At 50.6% G+C, this 25,806-nt stretch overlaps 1 protein-coding gene across 4 annotated transcripts in view; it reads left to right on the plus strand.

Moving 5' to 3' along the window:
* Nucleotides 1-25,806, plus strand: part of RGL2 (ral guanine nucleotide dissociation stimulator like 2) — a 246,205-nt gene that overhangs the window by 62,058 nt on the left and 158,341 nt on the right. Inside the window, exon 1 of one of the 4 annotated variants that reach the window (XM_086920622.1) lies at nucleotides 16,870-17,674. The exons of the other annotated variants lie outside the window; for them this stretch is intronic. Within the exon in view, the coding sequence (XP_086776748.1) occupies nucleotides 17,636-17,674 (39 nt within the window). The 5' untranslated portion in view covers nucleotides 16,870-17,635. Of the gene's footprint in view, nucleotides 1-16,869; nucleotides 17,675-25,806 lie in introns of those variants that run through there. 4 annotated transcript variants of the gene reach the window in all.

Consider the following 25,806-nt stretch of genomic DNA (forward strand, 5'->3'; position numbering starts at 1 on the left):
TACACGGCCCGGGACCAGGGTTCAATTCCCGAAGCGGCAGGGTCGTGGACCAGGGGTCAACGGACTCGATAATTCTCACCTCAGTGCCTACACTAACCTGGGAACACACTCGGTAACTCTGGGCATTAAGCTTGCCTCATCTCTACAACGGCCCCCCACAGACGCCAGGGATGCCTGGTTTCACCCTGGACATACCCAGTAAGGGACCATCTCACGGGGAAAACCAGGACGGGTTCCCCAGCGGTCTGCAGCGCCAGGACACTCGGTTAGAGTAACAGTGCGCTTTACAAAATACCCCACAAAAATACCCCACATAATGTGCTTTGCAGCAGGTACATTACCCTATGTGCTACTTTGAGTCAAAACTGTGATTGGACAAAACACAGAACTCTCCCAGGACTGCATTAACCACCAGATTTACCTTATGGCTATTATAATCCCCTCAAAATTGCTGGACACACAATGATCTCTGCAGCAGGTGCCTTAACCCTGTAAGATATTGAAAAATGTAGCCTCTTTGTGACCAATGAAATAGCCAAAGTAGAGCAGATTTACTGTTACATATGTTCTTGCTGCCAATTTCTTTGCAGCAGATTTTTTTAGGTCGAAGGCCTAAAAGGCTGCGCTTGCGCAGTCTTAGGCCGGAGATTTAATGACTCTTAGTAGCGCAGAAGGTCCCACCTCCCTGCCCTATCTCTCCTTCATTGGCTGGCTTCCTAAACGGAGGCCAGCCATTGGAGGAGAGATGCGTCACTCCAAACAAGCCCCGTCTTTTTCGGATTCGGGGGCGTAAATTTTGCTGTTCTTTAGACAGTGACGTTGTCTGTCACTCAAATCAGCAAAACCACGCCCCCGAATCCGAAAAAATCGGAACCTTGAGGCCGCCATTTTTGTTGTTGTCTGCAGTGAGGATCGATCTTTCATTTAGCCCTTCCTCTGCAATCCACAGACACCCGGTTATGCCGCCCTTACTTCTGCCCTCTTACTGCCCTGTGACAAGCCCTCCCCTGCCTGGGCACTCTCGGCTCTTCACTCGTTTGCAGCGCGGAGCGTGTGGCTTTGGGTGGAGCCTGCCGTGTGCGCTGTTCCCTGGGCCGAGTTCGGAGTGTCGTCACTGGCGGGAGGCCCTGCTGCGGCTGCATCCGTTGCTGGATCCCCGCGGTGAGTGTGAGTGGGTGTTGGGGGGCATGGGTACCCATTAACTTGCTTGCTTGAGTTATCTTGCATGCGGGTGCGGCAGTGTGCTGTGCCTGCAGCAGCCCGAGGCTGCCAGGTGCTGGGAAGGTGCCCAAGAGTGAGGAAGCGGACCACCGACCCGCCATAGCCGGGGGCTGACGAGCTGTTTTAGTAAGCCTACAATGTAGAGTCACTGCTCGGGCTCACCTATGGGCCATGCTTAGAGAGACCCCCTCAACGCTGTCCGTGTCTCCTTTCCCCCCCCCACCCTCCCTCCCGCTGTCCGTGTCTCGAGCGAGGAAGCGGCCCACCGACCCGCCATAGCCGGGGGCTGACGAGCTGTTTTAGTAAGCCTACAGAAACAGCAAAATACATGTCGGACGGGTGGGGGGCTACTCGCAGATGCAGTGACTGAAACAGAAAAATACATGTCGGACGGCACACTATGCTTAGCACACATTTTTAGCGTTTGTGTTTTTAAGCCACACCCTTAATTAAATTGGCCACGGACGTTTGAGAGACTCACCACCTCCCCCACCCACCCTCTGGATGCAATAACAGAAACAGCAAAATCCATGTCGGACGGCACACTATGCTTAGCACAGATTTTTAGCTTGCTGTGCCTGCAGCAGCCCGAGGCTGCCAGGCGCTGGGAAGGTGCCCGAGAGCGAGGAAGCGACCCGCCATAGGCGAGCTGTTTTAGTAAGCCTACAATGTAGAGTCACTGCTCGGGCTCACCTATGGGCCATGCTTAGAGAGACCCCCTCAATGCTGTCTGTGTCTCCTTTCCCCCCCCCACCCTCCCTCCCGCTGTCTCCTTTTCCGCCCCCCCCCCCCCCCGTCCATGTCTCGAGCGAGGAAGCGGCCCACCGACCCGCCATAGGCAGGGGCTGACGAGCTGTTTTAGTAAGCTGACAGAAACAGCAAAATACATGTCGGACGGGTGGGGGGCTACTCGCAGATGCAGTGACAGAAACAGCAAAATACATGTCGGACGGGTGGGGGGCTACTCGCAGATGCAGTGACAGAAACAGCAAAATACATGTCGGACGGCACACTATGCTTAGCACACATTTTTAGCGTTTGTGTTTTTAAGCCACACCCTTGCTTAGCACAGATTTTTAGCTAGCTGTGCCTGCAGCAGCCCGAGGCTGCCAGGCGCTGGGAAGGTGCCCGAGAGCGAGGAAGCGACCCGCCATAGCCGGGGGCTGACGAGCTGTTTTAGTAAGCCTACAATGTAGAGTCACTGCTCGGGCTCACCTATGGGCCATGCTTAGAGAGACTCCTCGACGCTGTCCGTGTCTCCTTCCTCCCCCCCGCTGTCCGTGTCTTCTTTTCCGCCGCCCCAGAGATTGAGGACACACGCTCACTAGGATATCATATCTCTGCTTTTACTGAAAAAGCATGTAATCTGGTAGCTCTTTTCCTGTAATACCCACTGTTGCTCCACTTCGCAATCCTGGGAAAGTGTCGGAATAGAAGCATTGTACTACTTTTTTAATTGGCAGGTCAATTATGCAAACCTTAGTTTATTTAATCTTTTTTAGGTTTGCGCAAAAAATCTATATACTTTTTTTTTTAAACCAGTGGTATTTATTTGATGTAACCCCACTTTATTTAAAATTGTGTATGAAAGGTTTCTTAGTCACCAAAACCTTATCCTCGGATAATGCAGGGGGAACAGTAGACTGTCTTATTGTGTCTCCCTCACTACCTCACTCTTTCACTACCTCACTCTCTCTGTCTCTCACTACCTCACTCTCTATCTACCTCACTCTCTCTCTCACTACATAACTCTCTCTAGCTCACTACTCCACTCTATCTATCTCACTACCTCACTATCTCACAACTTCTCTCTCTCAAAATATCACTACCTCACTCTCTCACTACCTCACTCTCTAGCTCACAAGCTCACAACTTCCCTCTCTCTCTAACTCACAACCTCAATCACTCTCTCACTACCTCACTTTCTATTTCACTAACTCACTTTCACTCTCTCTTTCACTACCTCTCTCTCTATCTCACTACATCACATCACTCTATGCTTATATCTCACTACCTCACAACATCCCTCTCCCTCACTACCTCACTCTTTCACTACCTCACTCTCTCTATCTCACTACCCCACTCTCTTTCTACCTCACTCTCTCTCTATTTCAATACCTCACTCTCTATTATTTCAAAACCTCACTCTCTCTCTATCTCACTACCTCACTCTCTCTCTGCTAATGCAATAGGTATCGCATATGCAAAAAAAAAAGCTAATGCCCATAGAAATGACAATGCCATTTATTTAGGGATACAAACAAGATAAAAAAATAATGAGCAATACCAATAGCTCTACCTATAATATTGCCGAGACCAATGCATTGTAAATGCTTGTGTTCGAGGCATATGGGCTGCAGATGGTACATTATGAATAGATCGCCATCTGGTGTTGGGCTCGGATGATTGCACTTTGTTTTTCTCTTGGAGAGTCTTTTGTATCTTGGTGACTCCTCCCTTGGTTGGTAGTGCGCATGGGCATCGGCTCCATCCTTAGATTGTTTTTTTCCGCCATCGGGTTCGGATGAGGATCGAGACGCTCCAGATCAACTTCGGAAGAAAGTGATTTATCGGCGCGTATTCCCTTTCCAATTCGACGGTATTGTTATCGAACGCGTTCATTTCCATTCCGGCGCGTAGCAAATAAAAATCGAACAGAAAAACTTGGATCTACGTCGAAGAACAAGAGGCCTTTTCTCGACGCAGTCAAGCCCGGAGTCCATGGAAAGGACTCCATTCAAAAAATGTCCAAAGTGTGGTGCTAAGTTCCCACACAAGGACCTACACGAGGTGTGCAACCTCTGTCTATCGCCTGAACACGAATCCAGGGACTGCGAAGCCTGCGCAGCATTTTCCTCCAAGCTAACGATTAGAAATCGTCGAGCTCGAAGACACGAGGTTTCCAGAATGCAGGCGGAAGCGATCCCGGAGTTGTTCGGAGACGACCAAATCGAGGAAGAAGAAGAAGAACAGTCGGGGTCGGAAGGGGACCAGTCGGAGACCGAGGAACTCATCGATCAACAAACCGTGAGTGACGACGTCCCCTTACCGAAAAACCGACCCCGTGCGGTAACGACCCCGCCCTCGGGCCCGGTCAAACCGCTGAAAAAAGTTTCCGACGCCCCGCCCTCGGGCCCGGCAACGAAACCGAAAGTGAAACCGAAACACTCGGACTCCCACCATGTCGGATCCGAGAAAAGGGCGACATCGACTTCGACACCGAGGCTACATGCAAAGGGAAGCTCGGTATCGAGACATTCCATGTCGAAACACAAATATGACTTATCGCCCAAGAGACACTCGATACCAAGAAAGTCGGAATCGAGCAAACATTCGGTGCCGAAAACAACAAGATCTGACGATCAAAAACAAAAGCACCTCTCGGAACCAGGACCTTCGGTACCGATTCAGGAGCAACAGACAGACCCCAAACAAAAGATCTTGTTTATTGATCCACAGACTGGAAAAATGGTCACAAAGAAGAGAAAGAGTGAACAGTCAGAAGATAAACCTCTTCCTCCAAAAAAGAGAACAATGGGGAAGAATATAACTCCTCCTGCTTCTCCTCGTCCTAGAGTCACACCCTCTTCTCCTATTCCTCACAATAGGTCAAATATTCCTACACCTTCCACACCAAGACCAGCTACACCTCAGTCAGATGTGGACAGTGATCTAGGGGAGGGAGAACCTCAGGAGGATGACGAATCTATCCCAGATGAGGAGGACCCATGGGAAAATTATGATGTAGGGTCAGATGAGGACAACGACCCAGAGTTATATCCCTCAAAGCCTTCACCACCTGATGATAACACAGGGTTTGTGCAGCTCATTAATAGGGCAGCAAAATATCACAAACTAGATATGCACACAGAACCTCAAATAGAGGATTTCTTGTTAGAGACTCTACCTAATGCACAGAGAACATCAGGTACTCTTCCTATGTTAAAGGGTCTTCTTAGTCACACAGAGGAAATATTCGAAAACCCAGTGAGAGCCAGGGTGTTAAACCCCAGAATTGATAAAAAATACAAAGCGGCTCCAAAGGACCCAATATTTATTAGAGGGCATGTACCTCTAGACTCGCTGGTGGTCTCAAACGCTCGTAAAAGAGCAAACTCATTATCTACAGGAGAGGCTCCTCCACCAGATAAAGAGTCGAAGTTAATAGATGCATCAGGCAAAAGAGTAGCATCACAGGCAGCGAATAGCTGGCGTATAGCCAATACACAAGCACTACTCGCACGTTACGACAGGGCACATTACGATGAGTTAGAAAAACTTCTCATACATCTCCCAAAAGAACACCAGAAAAAGGCAGATCAATTAATACAGGAAGGTAAAATAATAACCAATACTTCCATTAAGTGTGCATTAGACGCAGCAGACACTGCAGCAAGGTCTATTAATACCAGTGTCATGCTAAGAAGGCACGCATGGCTTAGAATCTCTGGATTCAAACAAGAAGTACAAACAGCCCTATTGAACAAACCATTTGATCAGAAAACATTGTTTGGTTCAAGCACAGACGAGACATTAGAAAAAACGAAGAAAGATACGGAAACGGCTAAGTCAATGGGAGCATTGCAACAGCCAACACAGAGAGGTTCCTTCCGTAGATCCACCTATAGAGGGGGCTCAAAGAACACAGGAACAAATCAACAATCCACATCTTTCACACCAACATCACCCAGAGGTAATTCAAGAGGCAGTTACAGAGGTAACAACAATAAGGGTAGAGGCCGCGGAAACAATAACAACCGCAACGCCTCAACACCAAAACAGTGACTTCATAGAACTCCCCCCAGACCACATAACACCGGTCGGGGGACGTCTATAACAGTTCCTACCTGTCTGGGAAAACATCACGTCAGACAAGTGGGTGAGACAAATTATCCAACATGGTTATTGCCTAGAACTCACAGCTACCCCACCAAACATCCCCCCCAAACAGCGTCCAATGAGTCAAGATCATCTGACATTGTTAAGAGAAGAAGTGCTAGCACTTCTACAAAAGCATGCAATAGAGAAGGTCCCAAAAGATCAACAGGGAACAGGAGTATACTCTCTATACTTCCTGATCCCCAAAAAGGACGGGTCCCTAAGACCAATATTAGACCTCAGACCTCTCAATGCTTACATAAATTCGGAGCATTTCCACATGGTCACGCTCCAACAAGTACTCCCTTTACTGAAGAAAGGGGACTTTCTTTCTACACTGGATCTAAAAGACGCTTACTTTCATATCCCAATTCACAGAGCCCACAGAAAATACCTAAGGTTTGTGTTAGAAGGACAACACTATCAGTTCAAAGTCCTTCCGTTCGGTGTCACAACAGCACCAAGAGTTTTCACAAAATGTCTAGCTGTGGTGGCAGCACACCTAAGAAGACAACAAATACATGTCTTCCCATACTTGGACGATTGGCTAATAAAGGCCAAGTCAAAGGAAGAATGTCTTCACAACACACAGAAGACAATCCAATTGCTGCACCACCTAGGGTTCACGGTGAACTACAAAAAATCACACCTGCAACCAAACCAGATTCAGCAATACCTGGGAGCTACAGTAGACACAGAGAAGGCAATAGCATACCCCAACCCAATCAGAGTACAGACAATGGTCGGGTTAATACAAAGATTTCAACCACAACACTTACTACCAGCACGAGTGTTTATGCAACTATTAGGCATGATGTCCTCCTGCATACAGCTAATACCACATGCCAGACTACAAATGCGCCCACTACAAGAGTGTCTAGCGACACAGTGGAATCAGGCTCAAGGTCAGATTACAGATCTGGTGTTGGTAAACGACCGGACGCATCGCTCTCTGAAGTGGTGGAACACAGAAAACATTTCCAAGGGACGGTCGTTCCTAGAGCCAATTCCACAAGTGACAATAACAGCGGACGCATCGCTCTCCGGATGGGGAGCGCATATGGACAGATACACAGTACAGGGGAAGTGGAGTGTGCAGCAAAAGAAACTGCACATCAACTACCTAGAACTATTAGCAATATTTCTAGCACTAGAGGCTTTCCTAATACTAATAGCAGGAAAAGCAGTCCTGATCAGAACAGACAACATGACTGCAATGTATTATATTCAAAAACAGGGGGGGACACACTCTCTCCAACTGTCCAGACTAGCACAGGACATATGGAGATGGGCCATTCCTCAAAAGATCTACCTGTTAGCGGAACACCTACCAGGAGTTCAAAATCAAATAGCAGACATCCTAAGCAGACAGTCAGAACAAGTACACGAATGGGAGCTGCACGACCAAATACTACAGCCATTCTTCCAAAAATGGGGGCAACCAGAGATAGATCTGTTTGCCAATCATCAGAACGCAAAATGCAAAGAATTCGCATCCAGGTACCCACACCAAAGGTCCCAGGGCAATGCACTGTGGATAAATTGGTCCAACAAATTTGCTTACGCGTTCCCTCCTCTACCACTAATTCCATTACTGGTTCGGAAACTACAGCAACACTCAATGACAATGATACTAGTGGCACCCACGTGGGCAAGACAGCCGTGGTTCACCACGCTGCTACAACTCTCACAAGTACCACATCAAAAGCTAAGGTTATTACCCATGCATCTTACACAGAACCATGGAGAAATAATGCACCCAGATCCCAAACAACTGAACCTAGCGATCTGGCTCCTGAGGTCATAGAGTTTGGGTATTTAGATTTACCACCAGAATGCATGGAAATCATTAAACAAGCAAGACGTCCTACCACCAGAGCATGCTATGCAGCAAAATGGAAGAGGTTTGCTATACACTGTAACAGTAAGAACATCAACCCTCTGGACGCATCCACTAAACAAATCATTTGCTATTTATTACACCTACAGCAATGTAACCTAGCATATACCTCTATCAGAGTTCATCTCGCAGCCATAGCGGCGTACCTACAAAACAGGCAACATCTGTCACTGTTTAAAGTACCAGCAATTAAAGCTTTCATGGAAGGACTCAAAAGAGTCATTCCACCAAGAAGACCACCTTCCCCAGTCTGGAATCTCAACATAGTGCTTACCAGACTAATGGGACCACCCTTTGAACCTATGCATAGGTGTGAAATACAATTCCTCACATGGAAGGTGGCCTTCCTCATAGCTATCACGTCACTTAGAAGAGTAAGTGAGCTGCAAGCTTTTACGATTCAAGAACCATTTATGCAGCTACACCAAAATAAAGTGGTTCTTAGAACAAACCCAAAATTCTTACCGAAAGTTATTTCAGCATTCCACATCAATCAGTCAGTGGAATTACCGGTTTTCTTTCCAAAACCACAAACAGTAGCGGAAAGAGCCCTACATACACTGGACGTTAGAAGGGCCATATTGTACTATATAGAAAGAACACAAACTTTCAGAAAGACAAAACAGCTATTTGTTGCGTTTTCTCCTACACATAAAGGCACTCCCATCTCCAAAGCGGGCATTGCCAGATGGATTGTAAAATGCATTCAAATATGCTACTTAAAGGCAAAGAGAACATTAACTGTTCCTCCTAGAGCTCACTCTACACGTAAACTAGGAGCATCTATGGCATTTCTGGGAAACATTCCACTAGATGACATATGCAGAGCAGCTACCTGGGTTACACCGCACACCTTCACAAAGCACTATTGTGTAGATGTGCACACAACACAACAAGCTAGAGTGGGACAAGCAGTATTAAAAACATTGTTTCAGACAGTTGCAACAGACACGGGCGACCACCGCTAGGGAGAGAACTGCTGTATAGTCTATTCATAATGTACCATCTGCAGCCCATATGCCTCGAACGGAATATGCTACTTACCAGTATGCATCTGTTCTTGGCATAGAGGGCTGCAGAGTGGTACATGCCCTCCCAGCCTCCCCGGAAACCTGTGTCTGTTCCAACATTATCTTATTTAGATATACTTACATGGGCACTCTTATCTGTATTCTACTATACTACTCCATCTAACCCTACTATGGCAAAACAATCTAAGGATGGAGCCGATGCCCATGCGCACTACCAACCAAGGGAGGAGTCACCAAGATACAAAAGACTCTCCAAGAGAAAAACAAAGTGCAATCATCCGAGCCCAACACCAGATGGCGATCTATTCATAATGTACCACTCTGCAGCCCTCTATGCCAAGAACAGATGCATACTGGTAAGTAGCATATTCCTTATGTAAATGGATTTGTCAACTGTCAGACCCTGCTTTTCAAGCTCCGCCCCTCCTGACTCCACCCCTTTCCTTCTGCCACACCTTGGCCCCCAATGGATGGGTTCCCACAGTAAATGTTTTCCAATTCCAACATTGGTCACCAAGTAATGAGCAGGTAGAGCTGCCGCTGGCAGGGGTACTCAATGCCCAACCCTGGACCCCTGCGGCCACTTACCCCCCGGAGGGAGGTGGGTAGCACAACAAGCACACAGTAACTACTGTGAGGCGAGGAAGTGCCTCGGTACAGCAGTGTGTGGGCGAAATCTACAAACACCCTGACCAATGCATAGCGCCTTGCTTACGCGGTGGCTTCAAGCCACACAGTGAAGGCACCCCAACCAGTCTTCCGAAGGCAGGGTCGGATTAGTAAAGCGGGCACTCGGCGTGGGCCGGTATTGGAGTTAGAGCTGTGGGTCACTTTTTTGGCCAGCGTGGTGGCCGATTGGGCACTCTGCTTGATCAGATGCCGCCAGCGGCCCGGTGGGCGGATAAGCAGCAGTGGAAACGCTTATATTTTTATATATCAATGTAAACAAATCCGTTCACAGAGCCCTGACAACATTTGCATTTTTTTTTAAATCTCAGTGAAGTTAGGAAAACCCACCTCTTTTAGAGAACCTTCTTTTCACAATACGTAAGACACTGAAGCAGTGTTTTCCGAAAAGGTGCAATCCGCAGATGTGGGTGACTTTCTTTTTAGGGTGCTCGGGCCTACTTTTGATCCCAGTCCAACCCTAAGGGACGCAAGTCAAGTCGAGATTTATATAGCGCACTACATACCCATAGGGTCTCAAGGCGCTTGAGGAAGGGTGGGGAATTACTTGTCGAATATCCAGGTTTTAAGTTGCTTTCTGAATGCTAGGTGGTTCTGAGTAAGGCGAAGGTGAGTGGGAAGTGAGTTCCAGGTCTTAGCTGCCAGGTAGGAGTAGGATCTACCTCCCATGGTGGTTTTGTTGATGCGAGGTACAGTGGCAAGGGCTTGGTTGGAGGATCGTAGCTGACGGGAGGGGGTGTAGAAGGACAGTCGTGTGTTGAGGCATTCAGGTCCAAGTTCGTAAAGTGCTTTGTGTGCGTGGGTTAGGAGGCGGAAAGTAATCCTCTTATTTACGGGGAGCCAGTGGAGGTTTTTCAGGTGCCCAGAGATGTGTTCTTTACGCGGGATGTCTAGTACGAGCCTGGCTGAAGCGTTCTGGATGCGTTGGAGTTTTTTCTGGAGTTTTGCGGTGGTACCGGCGTATAGGGTGTTTCCGTAGTCCAGGCGGCTCGTGACCAGTGCGTGGGTGACCGTTTTTCTAGTTTCGGTGGGGATCAAGCGAAATGTTTTTTTGAGCATGCGAAGAATGTTGAAGCAAGATGATGAAACGGCGTTGACTTGTCTGGTCATCGAGAGTGAGGAGTCCAGGATGACGCCCAGGTTCCGTGCGTGGTCCGTCGGGATGGGTGCTTTTCCAAGGGCCTCTGGCCACCAAGAGTCATCCCAGGCGGAGGGGGAGGTGCCTAAGATGAGGACTTCTGTTTTGTCTGAGTTCAGTTTCAGACGGCTGTGCTTCATCCACTCGGCTACTTCTTTCATTCCTTCGTGTAAGTTGGTTTTGGCGGTGTTAGGGTCTTTGGTGAGTGAGAGGATTAGTTGAGTGTCGTCAGCGTAGGAGATGATGTTGAGATTGTGTTGGCGAGCGATGGCCGCAAGGGGGCTCATGTATACGTTGAAGAGGGTGGGGCTGAGTGACGATCCTTGTGGTACGCCGCAGATGACTTTAGAGGCCTCTGACTTGAATGGAGGGAGGCGGACTCTCTGGGTTCTTCCGGTGAGGAACGAGGTGATCCATTCCAGTGCTTTTCCTTGGATTCCGACGTCTCTGAGGCGCTGTAGAAGGGTGCTATGACAGACTGTGTCGAAGGCAGCGGAGAGGTCAAGGAGGATGAGGGCGACTGTGTCTCCATTGTCCAGTAGAGTTCGAATGTCGTCTGTTGCTGCGATAAGTGCGGCCTCAGTGCTGTGTTTGGCTCGGAAGGCGGACTGTGATGAGTCGAGGGATTTGTTGGTTTCGAGGAAGGCAGCGAGCTGATTGTTGACAGCTTTCTCGATGACTTTGGCCGGGAATGGAAGAAGCGAGATGGGGCGGTAGTTTTTGAGTTCGGTGGGGTCAGCTGTGGGTTTTTTCAGAAGGGCGCTGAGTTCTGCGTGTTTCCAGCTTTCCGGGAAGGTGGTGGAGTTGAGGGAGCAGTTGATGACATCTCGGAGGTGTGGTGCTATGATGGAGTCTGCTTTGTTGAAGATGTGGTGAGGGCATGGGTCAGTTGGGGATCCTGAGTGGATGGAGTTCATCAGGCGGATGGTGTCCTCAGTGGAGATTGGATTCCAGTCGTTAAGGATGTTCAAGGGGGGTGAAGGTCCTGCAGAAGGTTGGGTGGGTTGGTCTTCGGGTCGGTTGTCGAAGCTGTTGTGGATGTCTGCGATTTTGTTGTGGAAGAAGGAAGCTAGGGAGTCGCAGAGGGCTTGGGAGGGGGTGATGTCGTTGGAGTTGGCTGATGGGTTGGTAAATTCTTTGACGATGTTGAATAATTCCTTGCTGTTGTGGGCGTTGTTATCTAGTCGGTCTTTGAATGCGGCTTTCTTGGCAGACCGGATTAGTTGGTGGTGTATGCGGGTGGCGTTTTTGAAGGCGTCCCTGGTGCTGGTGTTTGGGTCTTTTTTCCAGGCCTTCTCGAGGGAGCGACAGAGTTTCTTCGATTTCTTAAGATCATCGTTGAACCAGGAGGCGTTTTTGCTGCCAAGTTTGATTTGATGCTTTTTCAACGGTGCTAGGATGTCGGCGCTGTTGGATAGCCATTGGGTGAGTTTAATGGCTGCTTGGTCGGGGTTTGAGGAGTGGGCGGGGGGGTTTAGAAGAAGCGATGAAGAGATCTGGCCGATGGTGATTTTGTTCCAGTTTCTTCGCAGGGTGGGTTGAGGATGGTTGTGGATAGTGGTCTTATCGTAGATAAAGTGAACGCAGCTGTGGTCCGTCCAATGAAGAGCTGTGGTGTGACTGAATGAGACATGTTTGCTGGAGGTGAAGATAGGGTCGAGTGTGTGACCTGCAATGTGGGTGGGGGTAGTGACAAGTTGTTTGAGTCCGAGGTTGGAGAGATTGTCCAGAAGGGTGGTGGTGCTGCTGTCATTGCTCTTTTCCAGGTGAAAATTGAGGTCTCCCAATAGAATGTATTCCTCGGAGGGGAGAGCGTGTGGGGTGATAAAGTCAGTGATGTTGTCACTGAATTGTGCACGGGGTCCTGGAGGCCGGTAGAGGAGAGTGCCTCTGAGTGTGGTCTTGGGGTCGGTGTGGATCTGGAAGTGGAGGTGTTCGGCGCTGGCAAGGTTGACGTCTGAGCTGGTTGAGATGCGGATGGAGTTCTTATGGACGATAGCGATGCCTCCTCCTGTTTGCTTGATGCGGTCCTTATGGATGATCTTGTATCCTTCCGGGATGGCAATGGTGATGTCTGGGGCTGAAGAGGCATTCATCCATGTTTCTGTTAGGAAGGCGACGTCCGGTGAGATGGTGTCTAGTAAATTCCAGAGGTCGATGGCGTGTCTGTGGATCGAGCGGGTGTTGAGCAGGATGCATTTTAGGTGGTTGGTGTCAGGTCTCTGTATGGTGTTGGTGGATGAGGAGTTCGTTTTGGCGCCGTCGAACTTGCAGGAGTTGCAAGAGAAGGGTCCATGGGTATGTCCAGGAGCGGCTTGGACGCAGTTGGGGGAACGGCCGGGGTTAAGGGCTAGGAGGGTGGTGGCATCGTAAGTGATGCGAGTGGGCTGGGCATTACGGGAACCAGGGGGTCTGGCGCTGGGCGCGGTCCAGGCGCGGACGGGCGTAGACGGGCTTACCTTTGGCGCACCTTCGGCGCGGATTGGGCGCGATCGCTGCGCGTGAACGCTGCGCCGTAGTACATCAGTCATATAAAGGAGTTGGGGAGGGGCGAGGGCGGAGCAGCTGGGAGGCGGGGTGGATATCCGGGGAGGGGAGACTAACAACAACAAGGTAGTAAACAAAATGGCAGTCGGGGCACACACTTGCAATCACACGCTAAAAGTTACTATTAGGGCACAGGGAGACACAATAGTTAAAGCGAGGCACTTCAGGTGAAGCTCAGCGTTGCAGCGCGCTGTGCTAGTATGTTAATTAGTCCGATATGGACTAGCGTTACTCTGCTCTGCTAAAGTAAGGAGCGCTTTAAGGTGCTTTAAGGTGATGCCAGCAGCAGCCCCTTCTCATCTCTCCAGCCTTGTCTTTGTCCCGCCTCTTCCTTTCTGTCTGATTTACCAGCTTAAAGTGGTCTTAGCCTTTAAACACCCCATTGACCCTTCCTTGCCCTCCCTTCGCCCTCTGACCCCTGCTGACACCTCAACAAAACCCTCCTCTGCTGAGGTTAGGGTGACCAACTGGCATTGGTGCAAATTCAGGTCAAAAATTCAGGACAGAAGGTCAAAATTCAGGACAAAAGGTAAGTTTTACAGACACATCAGAGGAGGTTGAGCAGTAGTGTATAAGGAAGTAAATAGACAACCACTAAAGTACAAGTGAAAATAAGTTTACATTAAGTTGAGACAATTGTGCTCTTCATGGTTTGTCAGTATACGCAGCTTTAAGCAAATGTGCAGGTCTTTTTGTGGTAACAAAACCGCCCCCACCTTTCCAGCTCCCAGAGAAAACGCCCGATGCCCGGTCCGGCCAGTCTGGCCTTGCTACCACCCTCCAATGGCGCCCCTCATCTTCACATAGACCCCCTCTCATGTGTGTTTAATTTGTTCTATAGTGCTACTCATCCCACGTATGTGGGGCAGAGTGTTGGAGTGCGTTACAACACACACATTATATAGAGACAATCACTCATATAAATGTGAAAGTCAATGTATAGGAAATGTTGCTTAAGATAATGGGTGCTACAAGGTGTAATCATTCTTTCATCCATCATTCAGTCTTTCACCATTCATTCTGTCCTTCCATCTAGGTGCCCATCTATATCCAAACATATTCAACCATTTACAAACCTATCCATCACGTAGCCCTCCATCCACCCTTTCACTCATCCATCTGTTATCCATCCATCCACCCTTACACCCTATCCATCAGACATTCATGCAGCCACTCTTCCACCCATCCATCCAGCCATTTACCTATCCAGCCATCCTTTCACTTACTCATTCATCCACCCAGTCACTCATCCTTCCACCCACTCACCCGTTCAGTCATCCATTTACCCAACCCCCTTTCTCTTTCAATTCCCCTTTCACTTATCCATCCACCCACCCATCCATCCACTCATGAATCCATCCATTGAACCTATCATTCATCCATCCGTTCCCTCATCCATCCACCCTTTCACTCCTTCCCTCATCTATCTATCCTTTTGTCCAACCACCCGCCCTTTCACTCACTCATCCATCCATCATTTCACTCATCTATCCAGCCATCCATCCACCCATCCCTTCACTTACTTACTCACTCACCTTTTCACATAAATTATGAGACCCATCAAGAATTCTGTCCTCGCTGTAGTTCCTAAAGCAAGGGGTGGGGTGGGGCAGGGTTCACTGTGCCCCTGCACATGGGCAATCTGAAAAAGTGGAAGGCATGAGTCATGCATGATGCGCAGTGCCAGGATGTGAGGTGACTGTGACATGGTGCTGTTTCCGGGGCTTTAAGTGGGTTGAAAAAACTAAGGGGTCTCTCCAAAAGGGTGTTTGATGTAATAAAATGCGTGGCTTAAAACACATAAACTAAAAATCTGTGCTGAATATAATGTGCCGCCCGACTGGTATTTTTGTTGCTTCTGTCATTGCATCCAGATATATAATACAACAAGTAACGTTACACCTACAACAAGCCAGAACTATTGGCTTTGTCTATGGTTGTTAGTTCCATACAATAAAAAAGCAGCACCCATGGCTGCTATACTATAACTATAATCCCTTCCTTTACACTTCTTTCACCGCATTCCTTCGGTTAACTGGATTCTCAGCTAGCAGCAGCCTACAGGTGACAGACTGCCCTGCCCTGGACCCTGGCCCCTGGCCGGGGGAGGGCGCATGCTGTGCCCGCCCAGACTGACCCATGGTCACTCTGGAGGAGGCGATCCGCCGCACTCAGGCTGTCAATGGGCGGGGGGGGGGGGGCGGCTGCTCCTGTGCTCTGAGGATGAGTGCGAGGCCCCCATCAGGGGAGTGACTGGGGGTTTACTGACCCCTGGACACAAAAGGGACCCCCGCGGCCTCAATGAATCCACCCCATCAGCGAGGGCGCCACATGTCTCCGCCCACGCCCACCTCTGCAAAGGCCGCTGTCTGTTTTCTCGCCTCCTTAGTCACCCCCCCCTCCCCAGACACACACACACCCCACCGTCGTCTTCCTCTCGGTCCTGGCCCGCACAACTTCCCGCCTTCTCCTCTCTTCGTCTTGTCCCTTCTGTCTCCACTATCGACATCCCCCGCTCACCTTCTCCTCACACCCTTTCTCTACTCTTTTCTTCTGTGCCCTCTCTCCTTCTTTCCTTCTCCCTCCCTCCCTCCCTCTCTTCTTCTGTGCCCTCTCTCCTTCTTTCCTTCTCCCTCCCTCCCTCCCTCTCTTCTTCTGTGCCCTCTCTCCTTCTTTCCTTCTCCCTCCCTCCCTCCCTCTCTTCTTCTGTGCCCTCTCTCCTTCTTTCCTTCTCCCTCCCTCCCTCCCTCTCTTCTTCTGTGCCGTCTCTCCTTCTTTCCTTCTCCCCTCCCTCCCTCTCTCTCTTCTTCTGTGCCCTCTCTCCTTCTTTCCTTCTCCCCTCCCTCCCTCTCTCTCTTCTTCTGTGCCGTCTCTCCTTCTTTCCTTCTCCCTCCCTCCCTCCCTCCCTCTCTCCTTCTCCTTCCCTCCCTCCCTCCCTCTCTCCTTCTCCTTCCCTCCCTCCCTCCCTCTTTTCTTCTGTGCCGTCTCTGATTCTTTCCTTCTTCCCTCCCTCGTCCTCTCTTCCTCCTTCTCTCTCTCTTTTCTTCCGTGCCCTCTCTCCTTCTTTCCTCTTCTCCCCCTCTCTCTTCTTCTCTCCTTCTCTCCTTCTCTCTCCTTCTTTCCTCTTCCCCTCCCTCCCCCCCTCTCCCTCTCCTCCTGCCCCGCTCTCCCTGTCCTTGTCTCGGGTGTGGTAACCCCTCTCTCTCCCCGGGAGGCCGCTCCGTCCCCGCTCATGTGATGACTTCCCTTTTCGCTTCAGTTCTCGTTTCCTCGGTCCCTTCTCTCTGTCCTCGGAGGGCGACGCCGGGGCCTGTGAGGGAAGCGCCGGGCCCGAGGGGCAGAGGAGGGGTCTGTGAGGACCCTGGAGGGCAGGGGGACCCGTGGACCTGTGGACCCGGCCTGTGGGGGCAGACATAGGCTTCAAATAACAGACGGAGGGTCTGTGAGGACAGACGGGACCCTAACCTGTGGACATTGAGACAGGCGTTGCCCTGTGAGGACAGACAGACCGCAGCCTGTGGCTCTGGCCTGTGGAGTCAGACGGAGGGTCTGTGAGGACACCCCTGGAACCTGTGAGGTCAGACAGGACCCTAACCTGTGGACATTGAGACAGACGTTGCCCTGTGAGGGCAGACATAGTCTCGTGAAGGTCGCTGGGGTCGTGAACCTGTAGAGGCGGCGGAGGCTGGAGACAGAGGGAGGCCTGAGCTGGGGGTCCTGGTGGGCCGTGGTGGACCCCTTGGGGTGAACCCAAGCCTGTGGGTGCGCACCTGGACAGACAGACCGAGCCTGTGAGAGTCAACACAGACCAGTGCAGCCAGCCCTGGCCTATAGAGTCAGGCGCAGCCTGTGAGCGCCCCCTGGCCTCGGGGGGCTGCCCAGGGCCCCCTTGACCCCGTGACCCCCGCAGCAGGGTCAGGCCAGACACGGACCGGAGGGGTGTCCACAGACCCGTGAGGGACAGACAGACACGGACCGTGAGGGACAGACAGACATGGCATGTTTGGGGCTGGGATGTGAGGGCGCCGCTGGCGTGGCCCTGAGGGGACAGACCTGTTCCTGTGAGAGCCGTGCCCTCGCCCCAGGGCGTCCCTCTGCCAGCTCCTGACCCGGGCGGCCCTGCATGGCGACCCCTGAAGCGCCCCCCGGCCTCACCCCCCTCTGGAAGACCGTCCCGGGGAGGGCCGCCCCCCGCCGGAGTGAGAGGGCGAGGAGCGGACAGAGGGACGGACCATGAAGAACAGGACCACCTGGTACTATCTACCGCCTGAGGTGAGTGAGGGGAAGGCGGGCGGGGGAGGGGGGGTGGGGGGCTGCCAGAGCTGCCGTCCGAGCCCTGATCTGGGGGGTAGCTCTACTGTTCGAGCCCTGAGCTGGGGGATAGCTCTGCTGTCCGAGCCCTGAGCTGGGGGATAGCTCTGCTGTCTGAGCCCTGAGCTGGGGGATAGCTCTGCTGTCCGAGCCCTGAGCTGGGGGATAGCTCTGCTGTCCGAGCCCTGAGCTGGGGGATAGCTCTGCTGTCCGAGCCCCGAGCTGGGGGATAGCTCTGCTGTCCGAGCCCTGAGCTGGGGGATAGCTCTGCTGTCCGAGCCCTGAGCTGGGGGATAGCTCTGCTGTCCGAGCCCTGAGCTGGGGGATAGCTCTGCTGTCCGAGCCCTGAGCTGGGGGATAGCTCTGCTGTCCGAGCCCTGAGCTGGGGATAGCTCTGCTGTCTGAGCCCTGAGCTGGGGGATAGCTCTGCTTTCCGAGCCCTGAGCTGGGGGATAGCTCTGCTGTCTGCGTCCTGAGCTGGGGGATAGCTCTGGTGTCTGAGCCCTGAGCTGGGGGTAGCTCTGCTGTCCGAGCTCTGAGCTGGGGGGTAGCCCTGATCTGGGGGATAGCTCTGCTGTCTGCGTCCTGAGCTGGGGATAGCTCTGCTGTCCGAGCCCTGAGCTGGGGGGTAGCTCTGCTGTCTGAGCCATGAGCTGGGGATAGCTCTGCTGTCTGAGCCCTGAGCTGGGGGATAGCTCTGATGTCCGAGCCCTTAGCTAGGGGTAGCTCTGCTGTCCGAGCCCTGAGCTGGGGGATAGCTCTGCTGTCTGAGCCATGAGCTGTGGGTAGCTCTGCTGTCCGAGCCCTGAGCTGGGGGGTAGCTCTGCTGTCTGAGCCCTGAGCTGGGGGGTAGCTCTGCTGTCCGAGTCCTGAGCTGAGGGGTAGCTCTGCTGTCCGAGTCCTGAGCTGGGGGATAGCTCTGCTGTCCCAGCCCTGAGCTGGGGGATAGCTCTGCTGTCTGCGTCCTGAGCTGGGGATAGCTCTGCTGTCCGAGCCCTGAGCTGGGGGGTAGCTCTGCTGTCTGAGCCATGAGCTGGGGATAGCTCTGCTGTCTGAGCCCTGAGCTGGGGGATAGCTCTGCTGTCTGAGCCCTGAGCTGGGGGATAGCTCTGATGTCCGAGCCCTTAGCTAGGGGTAGCTCTGCTGTCCGAGCCCTGAGCTGGGGGATAGCTCTGCTGTCTGAGCCATGAGCTGTGGGTAGCTCTGCTGTCCGAGCCCTGAGCTGGGGGGTAGCTCTGCTGTCTGAGCCCTGAGCTGGGGGGTAGCTCTGCTGTCTGCGTCCTGAGCTGGGGGATAGCTCTGCTGTCCGAGCCCTGAGCTGGGGGATAGCTCTGCTGTCCGAGCCCTGAGCTGGGGGATAGCTCTGCTGTCCCAGCCCTGAGCTGGGGGTAGCTCTGCTGTCCGAGCCCTGAGCTGGGGGTAGCTCTGCTGTCTGCGCCCTGAGCTGGGGGATAGCTCTGCTGTCTGAGCCCTGAGCTGGGGATAGCTCTGTGTTGTACAGTGCTTTGCTCTCCCTTGAGCCTGCACTGAGGAATTGTTGGAAACGAGCATTTCAGAGCGCTTGAAACGAGTGTGACAAAGCAGCAACCAGACCATCAGCTGCATTAACAGTAAGCATTTGCTTCATACTCTTGTTTGCTCCACTGTTGGGTGTACTTTATTCTCTGTACCTACTGACATTTGCTAAAAGTCATGTCACAATCAATCAATGTTGCCCTTCCTCCTCAATTCTTGTCAGAGCCAGGCAATCCTCCTATAGCATGGGAGGACTGGATAGTTATGTTCCATAACTATATTGAGGCTCTAGATGGTGAGGATTATTCGCCTAAACGCAAAAAAGCACTGTTGATGACCACGTTGGGTAAAGAGGGGCAGCGTTTGTTCAGATACCTACCACAAGTACTACCTGCAGGTTCACAAGCCGATTTTGACGAATTTAAAGAGGCTGTCACAAGACTTGAGACTCGTTTTGGCAAGGAAGAGAATCTCATTCTTCAGAGATATAAATTTTATAAAAATAAGCAATTGGCTGAAGAAAGCATTGACGAATTCGTGGCAAGACTGCGTGAATTATCTATTAAATGTAACTTTGGGCAGATGGCAGACGAGCTAATTAGAGACCAATTGGTTGTGCAAGCCAACAATAGGAAGGTGCAAGAACGTCTGTGGGCGGCTAAGAACCCAACATTGAAAGACGCAATAGAGCTGGCCAAAGTTGTAGAGGAAAGTGAAAAATGCATGAGAGAACTGCAAAAAAGTGGCTTAGAGTCCAAGGTGGCTGAAGTTTCTCATAAAAATATTGCAAGTGATAATAGCGATGATGAATCTGCCGCCATCGCAATCGTCAGAAAAAAAGGATACATTCTTCAAAGAAAGAATGTGCAAGCAACATCTCTCAACAAGAACAATCAGAGAATGTGTTCGAGATGTGGTACTTCTTCTCATCCTTTAGATGGGAAGTTTTGTTATGCAAATAACAAAGAGTGTCTAAAGTGTGGTAAAACGGGACACTTTGCTAAAATGTGTAAGAATAGGAATTACTCTAAAGTTACGGTTGTTGACGAATGCGATGTTTTAAGACGTGATGTGAACAAAATTTTAGTTCTGACTGACACTGTGTGTGCGTGTGATAACCAGAGGGGCAATCCTTTCAAAGATGATTTCATAATTGATGGCAAAACTGTTACACTCATGGTTGATACAGGGTCGAAATGGACCATAATTCCCTTTTCCCTGTTGGAAAATGTTTGGGGGAAAAGAGCTTTGAAAGTGTGTGACATCTTCCCGTCTGGTTACCAGGGGGAGAGAATAGACATGCTGGGTTTCTTTGAAGCTGAAATTGTATTCAAAGGCAGATCAGCCTATGGAAAAATTTACATATCAGCTGATGGTCCAGCAATCTTGGGCCGTCATCACCAATACGATCTCCATATAGTAGTTGATCCCAGGTCAGACAACCCAGTTTCCATAGTTGAGACTTCATCCGTGGAAGACATTTTGGCCAGATTTAAAAATGTTTTTAGAGACCAGTTAGGTGAACTTATTGGATACTCTCATCGCATAATTCTTAAAGAGGGCAGTTTGCCTGTACAGCACAAGGTTAGAAGAGTGCCCTTTGCTTTGAGAGATGAGGTTAAGGCTACTCTAGAGGAAATGCTCCAAGGGGGGATTATTGAGCCCATTGAAGCATCTCCTTGGATTTCGCCTGTTGTGATCTCGCAGAAACCGGACAACAAAATCAGGTTCTGTGTGGATCTTCGTTCCCTCAATAAGTGTGTGGTAGCTGACGTGTTTCCCCTCCCCAACATTGGCGAATTGGTGTCAACCCTTAGAGGTGCAAGGTTCTTTAGTAAGTTGGACCTTAAGCACGCCTACCACCAAATTTGTCTGGACGATAGCTCAAAGCATTTAACTGCTTTTATCACTAGTGAGGGCACTTTCCAATTTACTAGACTACCTTTTGGGCTAGTCTCAGCTGCTAGCGTGTTCCAGAGACTTGTCTCTGAAGTCTTTAAGGGTCTTGACAAGGTGCTATTTTTTCAAGACGATATTTTGATTTATGGTAGTTCTTTACAGGAACACAATAAAATTTTACAGGATGTCTTACATAGAGTAAATGAGGCTGGGTTGACTTTAAGGAAAGAGAAGTGTGCTTTTCTCTTGAAAGAAATAGAATACCTTGGTTTTTGTTTGTCAGAAGATGGCATTAAACCCAAAAAGAATTTGATTGAGGCTATTGAACTTGCACCCTCCCCGGTTGATAAGGATCAACTTCGGTCTTTTATGGGCTTAATCGAGTTCTACTCGAAATTCGTAAGAGATTTTGCCTCTAAAACAGCTTCTCTTAGATCCTTGCTCAAAAAGGGTGTCAAGTTTAACTGGACCTCTGATCACGAATCCTGTTTCAATTTGATTAAGAAGGAACTCAAATCTGCCAATGTCCTCACCCCTTTTGACACTACTCGGTCCTCCATCTTGATGGTAGATGCAAGTGCCATTGGGTTGGGCGCTGTTCTTCTACAGAAACATGGCGGTGTCGAAAAGACAATCGCATTCGCTTCTAGACCCTTGTCCTCTTCTGAGTCTAACTACTCAGTAATAGAGCGCGAAGCTCTTGCTGCGGTCTGGGGTACAAGTTACTTTCGAACCTACTTATGGGGTTATAAATTTGTTTTACGTACCGACCACAAACCCCTTGTCAACATCCTTGCTCCTGGTGGAGCTGGTAAAGGTTCTCCCAGGTTGGCGAGACTAGCTTCTCGGCTACAGGACTTCCAGTGTGAGGTTGAATTCATTCATGGGTGGAAAAACATCCAAGCGGATTGTCTGTCTAGACTCCCTATGCCTTCCACTGACTGTAGTTCTGGGACCAAGTCCGACGATCTCGCAGTTGCTGTAATAGAGGATGTCTTGTCTGTGTGTGGTGGCACATTTACTCGTGATGACTGGTCCAAAGGTATGGAGGAGGATCTGACCTTGAAGGCCGTCATCAGTCTCATTTCTAATGGTCCCAGGAGAGAAAGTGCGGTAAGTCCTTCTGTCAGACCCTTTTTAAAAATTTTGGATGAACTTTCCTTAGAAGGTAAAGATATTCTCATGAGGGGTGATCGTTTTGTTCCCCCTGTTTTGTTGAGAAAGAGAATTCTAGACTTGGCCCATGAGGGACACCTGGGTCAAAGCCTCACGCAACGTCGTGTCAAATTGAACTTCTGGTGGCCCTCTATTGATAATGACGCTGTGGATTGTGTATTGAAATGCAGTTTCTGTAAGGAGGGTGAGAAGCGCCTCAAAGTTTTAGGCTCCCACTCCACTCACAAGATTTCTTTTGCTAATACTCCTTGGCATAGTGTATGCATTGACTTCATAGGCCCCATGTGTGAGCTTCCTACTGATCACCGGTTTGCAATTGTCCTTATCGACTGTTTTTCAAAATGGTTGTGTGTACAGTTTGTAAAGGAAATTACTACAGATGCTACTATTACGTTTTTGAAGGGTATTTTTAACAACGAGGGGTATCCTTCTGTTCTCATTTCTGACAATGGGACGCAACTCACGTCCTCTAAGATGACTTCTTTTGTTAATGATTGTGGCATCAGGCATCAGAAGACGAGTCTTTACAACCCACAGGGCAATGGCCTTTGCGAAAGGGTGAATCGCCTGATTAAGGGCGTGATTCAGATGTTCGTGGAGTCTGGCTCTTTTTCAAATGAGCGTGTCCAGGAATTGGTTTGGGCTTACCGCTCCACACCCCACAAGTCTGGTGAAAAGTCTCCTTTTGAGCTAATGCGGGGCCGCTCACCAGCAAGCAAATTGACCCCTTCTTGGCTGAGTTCTAGCAGTGAAATTCCTTTGGTCCATGACAGTGCCTCCTCGCCCATTTCCGTGGGTGACTTGGTCAAAGTTAAGCCGGGCAGACTCGCTAAGGGCCTTAGTAAATTTAGAGGTCCTTACAAGGTTAGGAAGGTTTTTCCCAACTTCATTGTTCTATCCAATGGTGAGAGCTGGAATTACCGGAGAGTAGCTCTCTACCAGAAACGCAAAGCTTCTTCTTCTGATGACCTGCCTCCTGCCAATGTAGATGGTTGTAATGGCTACTTATTGTCCTCTGGTTGTCCTGCTTCTCCCATGCCACTGTCAGCTAGTCGGGGGGAGGTGGGTGGTGGTGATGCTTCCACTTCCTCGTGTACCTACCACAATAGGTCTGTACTTGATTTCAGTTCTACTACTCCTGCTTCTCCTTCCGTACCTTGTACTCCTGCTCCTCCTTCCTCTTCTTTATCTGATGTCTGCTTGAGGAGCCCTCGCTCCCGACGCCCACCTATGTATTTGGAGGACTATGTACATTAGCATTTCCTTTCCTGTTGCTCTTGTCTTTTCTTTTATTGCAAGGAGAGGAGATATGTTGTACAGTGCTTTGCTCTCCCTTGAGCCTGCACTCTAGATCTCTTCTTGTGTTCTGCATTCTGGAGCGCTTCCCTTGCCTTTTTGGCAGTTGGAGCCCTGGTTGGACTTGGAGCTGACCTACTATCTCTGTGCTGCAATAAAGCTCATTTAAAGCTTACCTGTGCCTGTGGATCTTACTTCCATTTTACATCACTCTGCTGCCCGAGTCTTGAGCTGGGGATAGCTCTGCTGTACGAGCCCTGAGCTGGGGGATAGCTCTGCTGTCCGAGCCCTGAGCTGGGGGATATCTCTGCCGTCCGAGTCCTGAGCTGGGGGATATCTCTGCTGTCCGAGCCCTGAGCTGGGGGGTAGCTCTGCTGTCTGAGCCCTGAGCTGGGGGATAGCTCTGCTTTCCGAGCCCTGATCTGGGGAATAGCTCTGCTGTCTGAGCCCTGAGCTGGGGGGTAGCTCTGCTGTCCCAGCCCTGAGCTGGGGGATAGCTCTGCTGTCTGAACCCTGAGCTGGGGGGTAGCTCTGCTGTCCGAGCCCTGAGCTGGGGGATAGCTCTGCTGTCTGAGCCCTGAGCTGGGGGATAGCTCTGCTGTCCCAGCCCTGAGCTGGGGGTAGCTCTGCTGTCCGAGCCCTGAGCTGGGGGATAGCTCTGCTGTCCGAGCCCTGAGCTGGGGGATAGCTCTGCTGTCTGAGGCCTGAGCTGGGGATAGCTCTGCTGCCCGAGTCTTGAGCTGGGGATAGCTCTGCTGTACGAGCCCTGAGCTGGGGGATAGCTCTGCTGTCCGAGCCCTGAGCTGGGGGATAGCTCTGCTGTCTGAGCCCTGAGCTGGGGGGTAGCTCTGCTGTCCCAGCCCTGAGCTGGGGGATAGCTCTGATGTCTGAGCCCTGAGCTGGGGGATAGCTCTGCTGTCCCAGCCCTGAGCTGGGGGTAGCTCTGCTGTCCGAGCCCTGAGCTGGGGGATAGCTCTGCTGTCCGAGCCCTGAGCTGGGGGATAGGTCTGCTGTCTGAGCCCTGAGCTGGGGTATAGCTCTGCTGTCCGAGCCCTGAGCTGGGGGGTAGCTCTCCTGTCTGAGCCCTGAGCTGGGGGATAGCTCTGCTTTCCGAGCCCTGATCTGGGGGATAGCTCTGCTGTCCGAGCCCTGAGCTGGGGGATAGCTCTGCTGTCCGAGCCCTGACCTTAAGCAATTTTATTTTATTTTAGTTATTTTAAAAGTTTCGTATAGCGCTGGCTCGACCTGTTGGTATCAGAGCGCTTTACATACACACAGTACACAGCAGGAGGACATTACATAGTAGGCCGACAGTAAGGAAGCGAACCACAGACACAAATACAACATGGGACTAAATCTGCAGTGCAGCGGAGGGGGAGAGAGCAAACAGAAAGGGCGAGAAAGACATCGTCCGGTCACCACTATCCATGAGAGTCCAGGGATAGGGGAGACAACTCGGAAAAAGAGGACTGGGTTAGTTGACTTTGGTCATGAACGTACTTGTTTAGGAGATGGAGTTTCAGGTCCCTTTTGAAACAGGAGAAGGAGGGGTTGCATCTGAGGACTCCAGGGAGAGCGTTTCGCATCCTGGGAGCGTTGCCCGAGAACGATCGGTATTGGTTTTTTTTGGGGTTCTTTTCTTTTTCACTTTCGGAGAAATAAGGAGTGAGTTGGAGCTTCTCAGTGTTCTGGATTGGCCTGCTCTAATCAGTTTGTTGTTTAAGTAGTTGGGGGCCGGAGAGTGGAGGGTTTTGTGTGTGATGCAGGCCAGTTTACAGATACAACTCCCTTCCATGGGAAGCCAATTGAGGCCGTTGAGAGCTGGAGTGATGTGTTCAAATCTTTTCACTCCAGATACGAGTCGAGCGGCCATGTTCAGCGCTGCCCTGAGAGGGGCTAGGTGAGCTTTCGGAGTCCCTGTGAGGATGGCGTTCCCGTAGTCGATTTTAGAGAGAACCAGGGATTGAACTACTGTCTTGAGGTCATCATAGGGTAGAAAAGGTTTCAGTTTCTTGAGGTGTTTTAGAGAGAAAAGAGCACCTTTTGCAGAGTTTTTGATGTGGGTCTCAATAGATGAGTTCTTGTCAAGGGTGATGACTGGAGACTTACCTGAGTCGGATAGGGTAAGGGGGAAGTTTAGGGCTACCAGATTCTTGAGCCACTCTTGTATAGGGCGATGGTTGGTTTTTGGAGAGAATAGGATTAGT

Source organism: Lissotriton vulgaris, chromosome 5, assembly GCF_964263255.1.
Source record: "Lissotriton vulgaris chromosome 5, aLisVul1.2, whole genome shotgun sequence".
Taxonomy (NCBI): Eukaryota; Metazoa; Chordata; class Amphibia; order Caudata; family Salamandridae; genus Lissotriton; species Lissotriton vulgaris.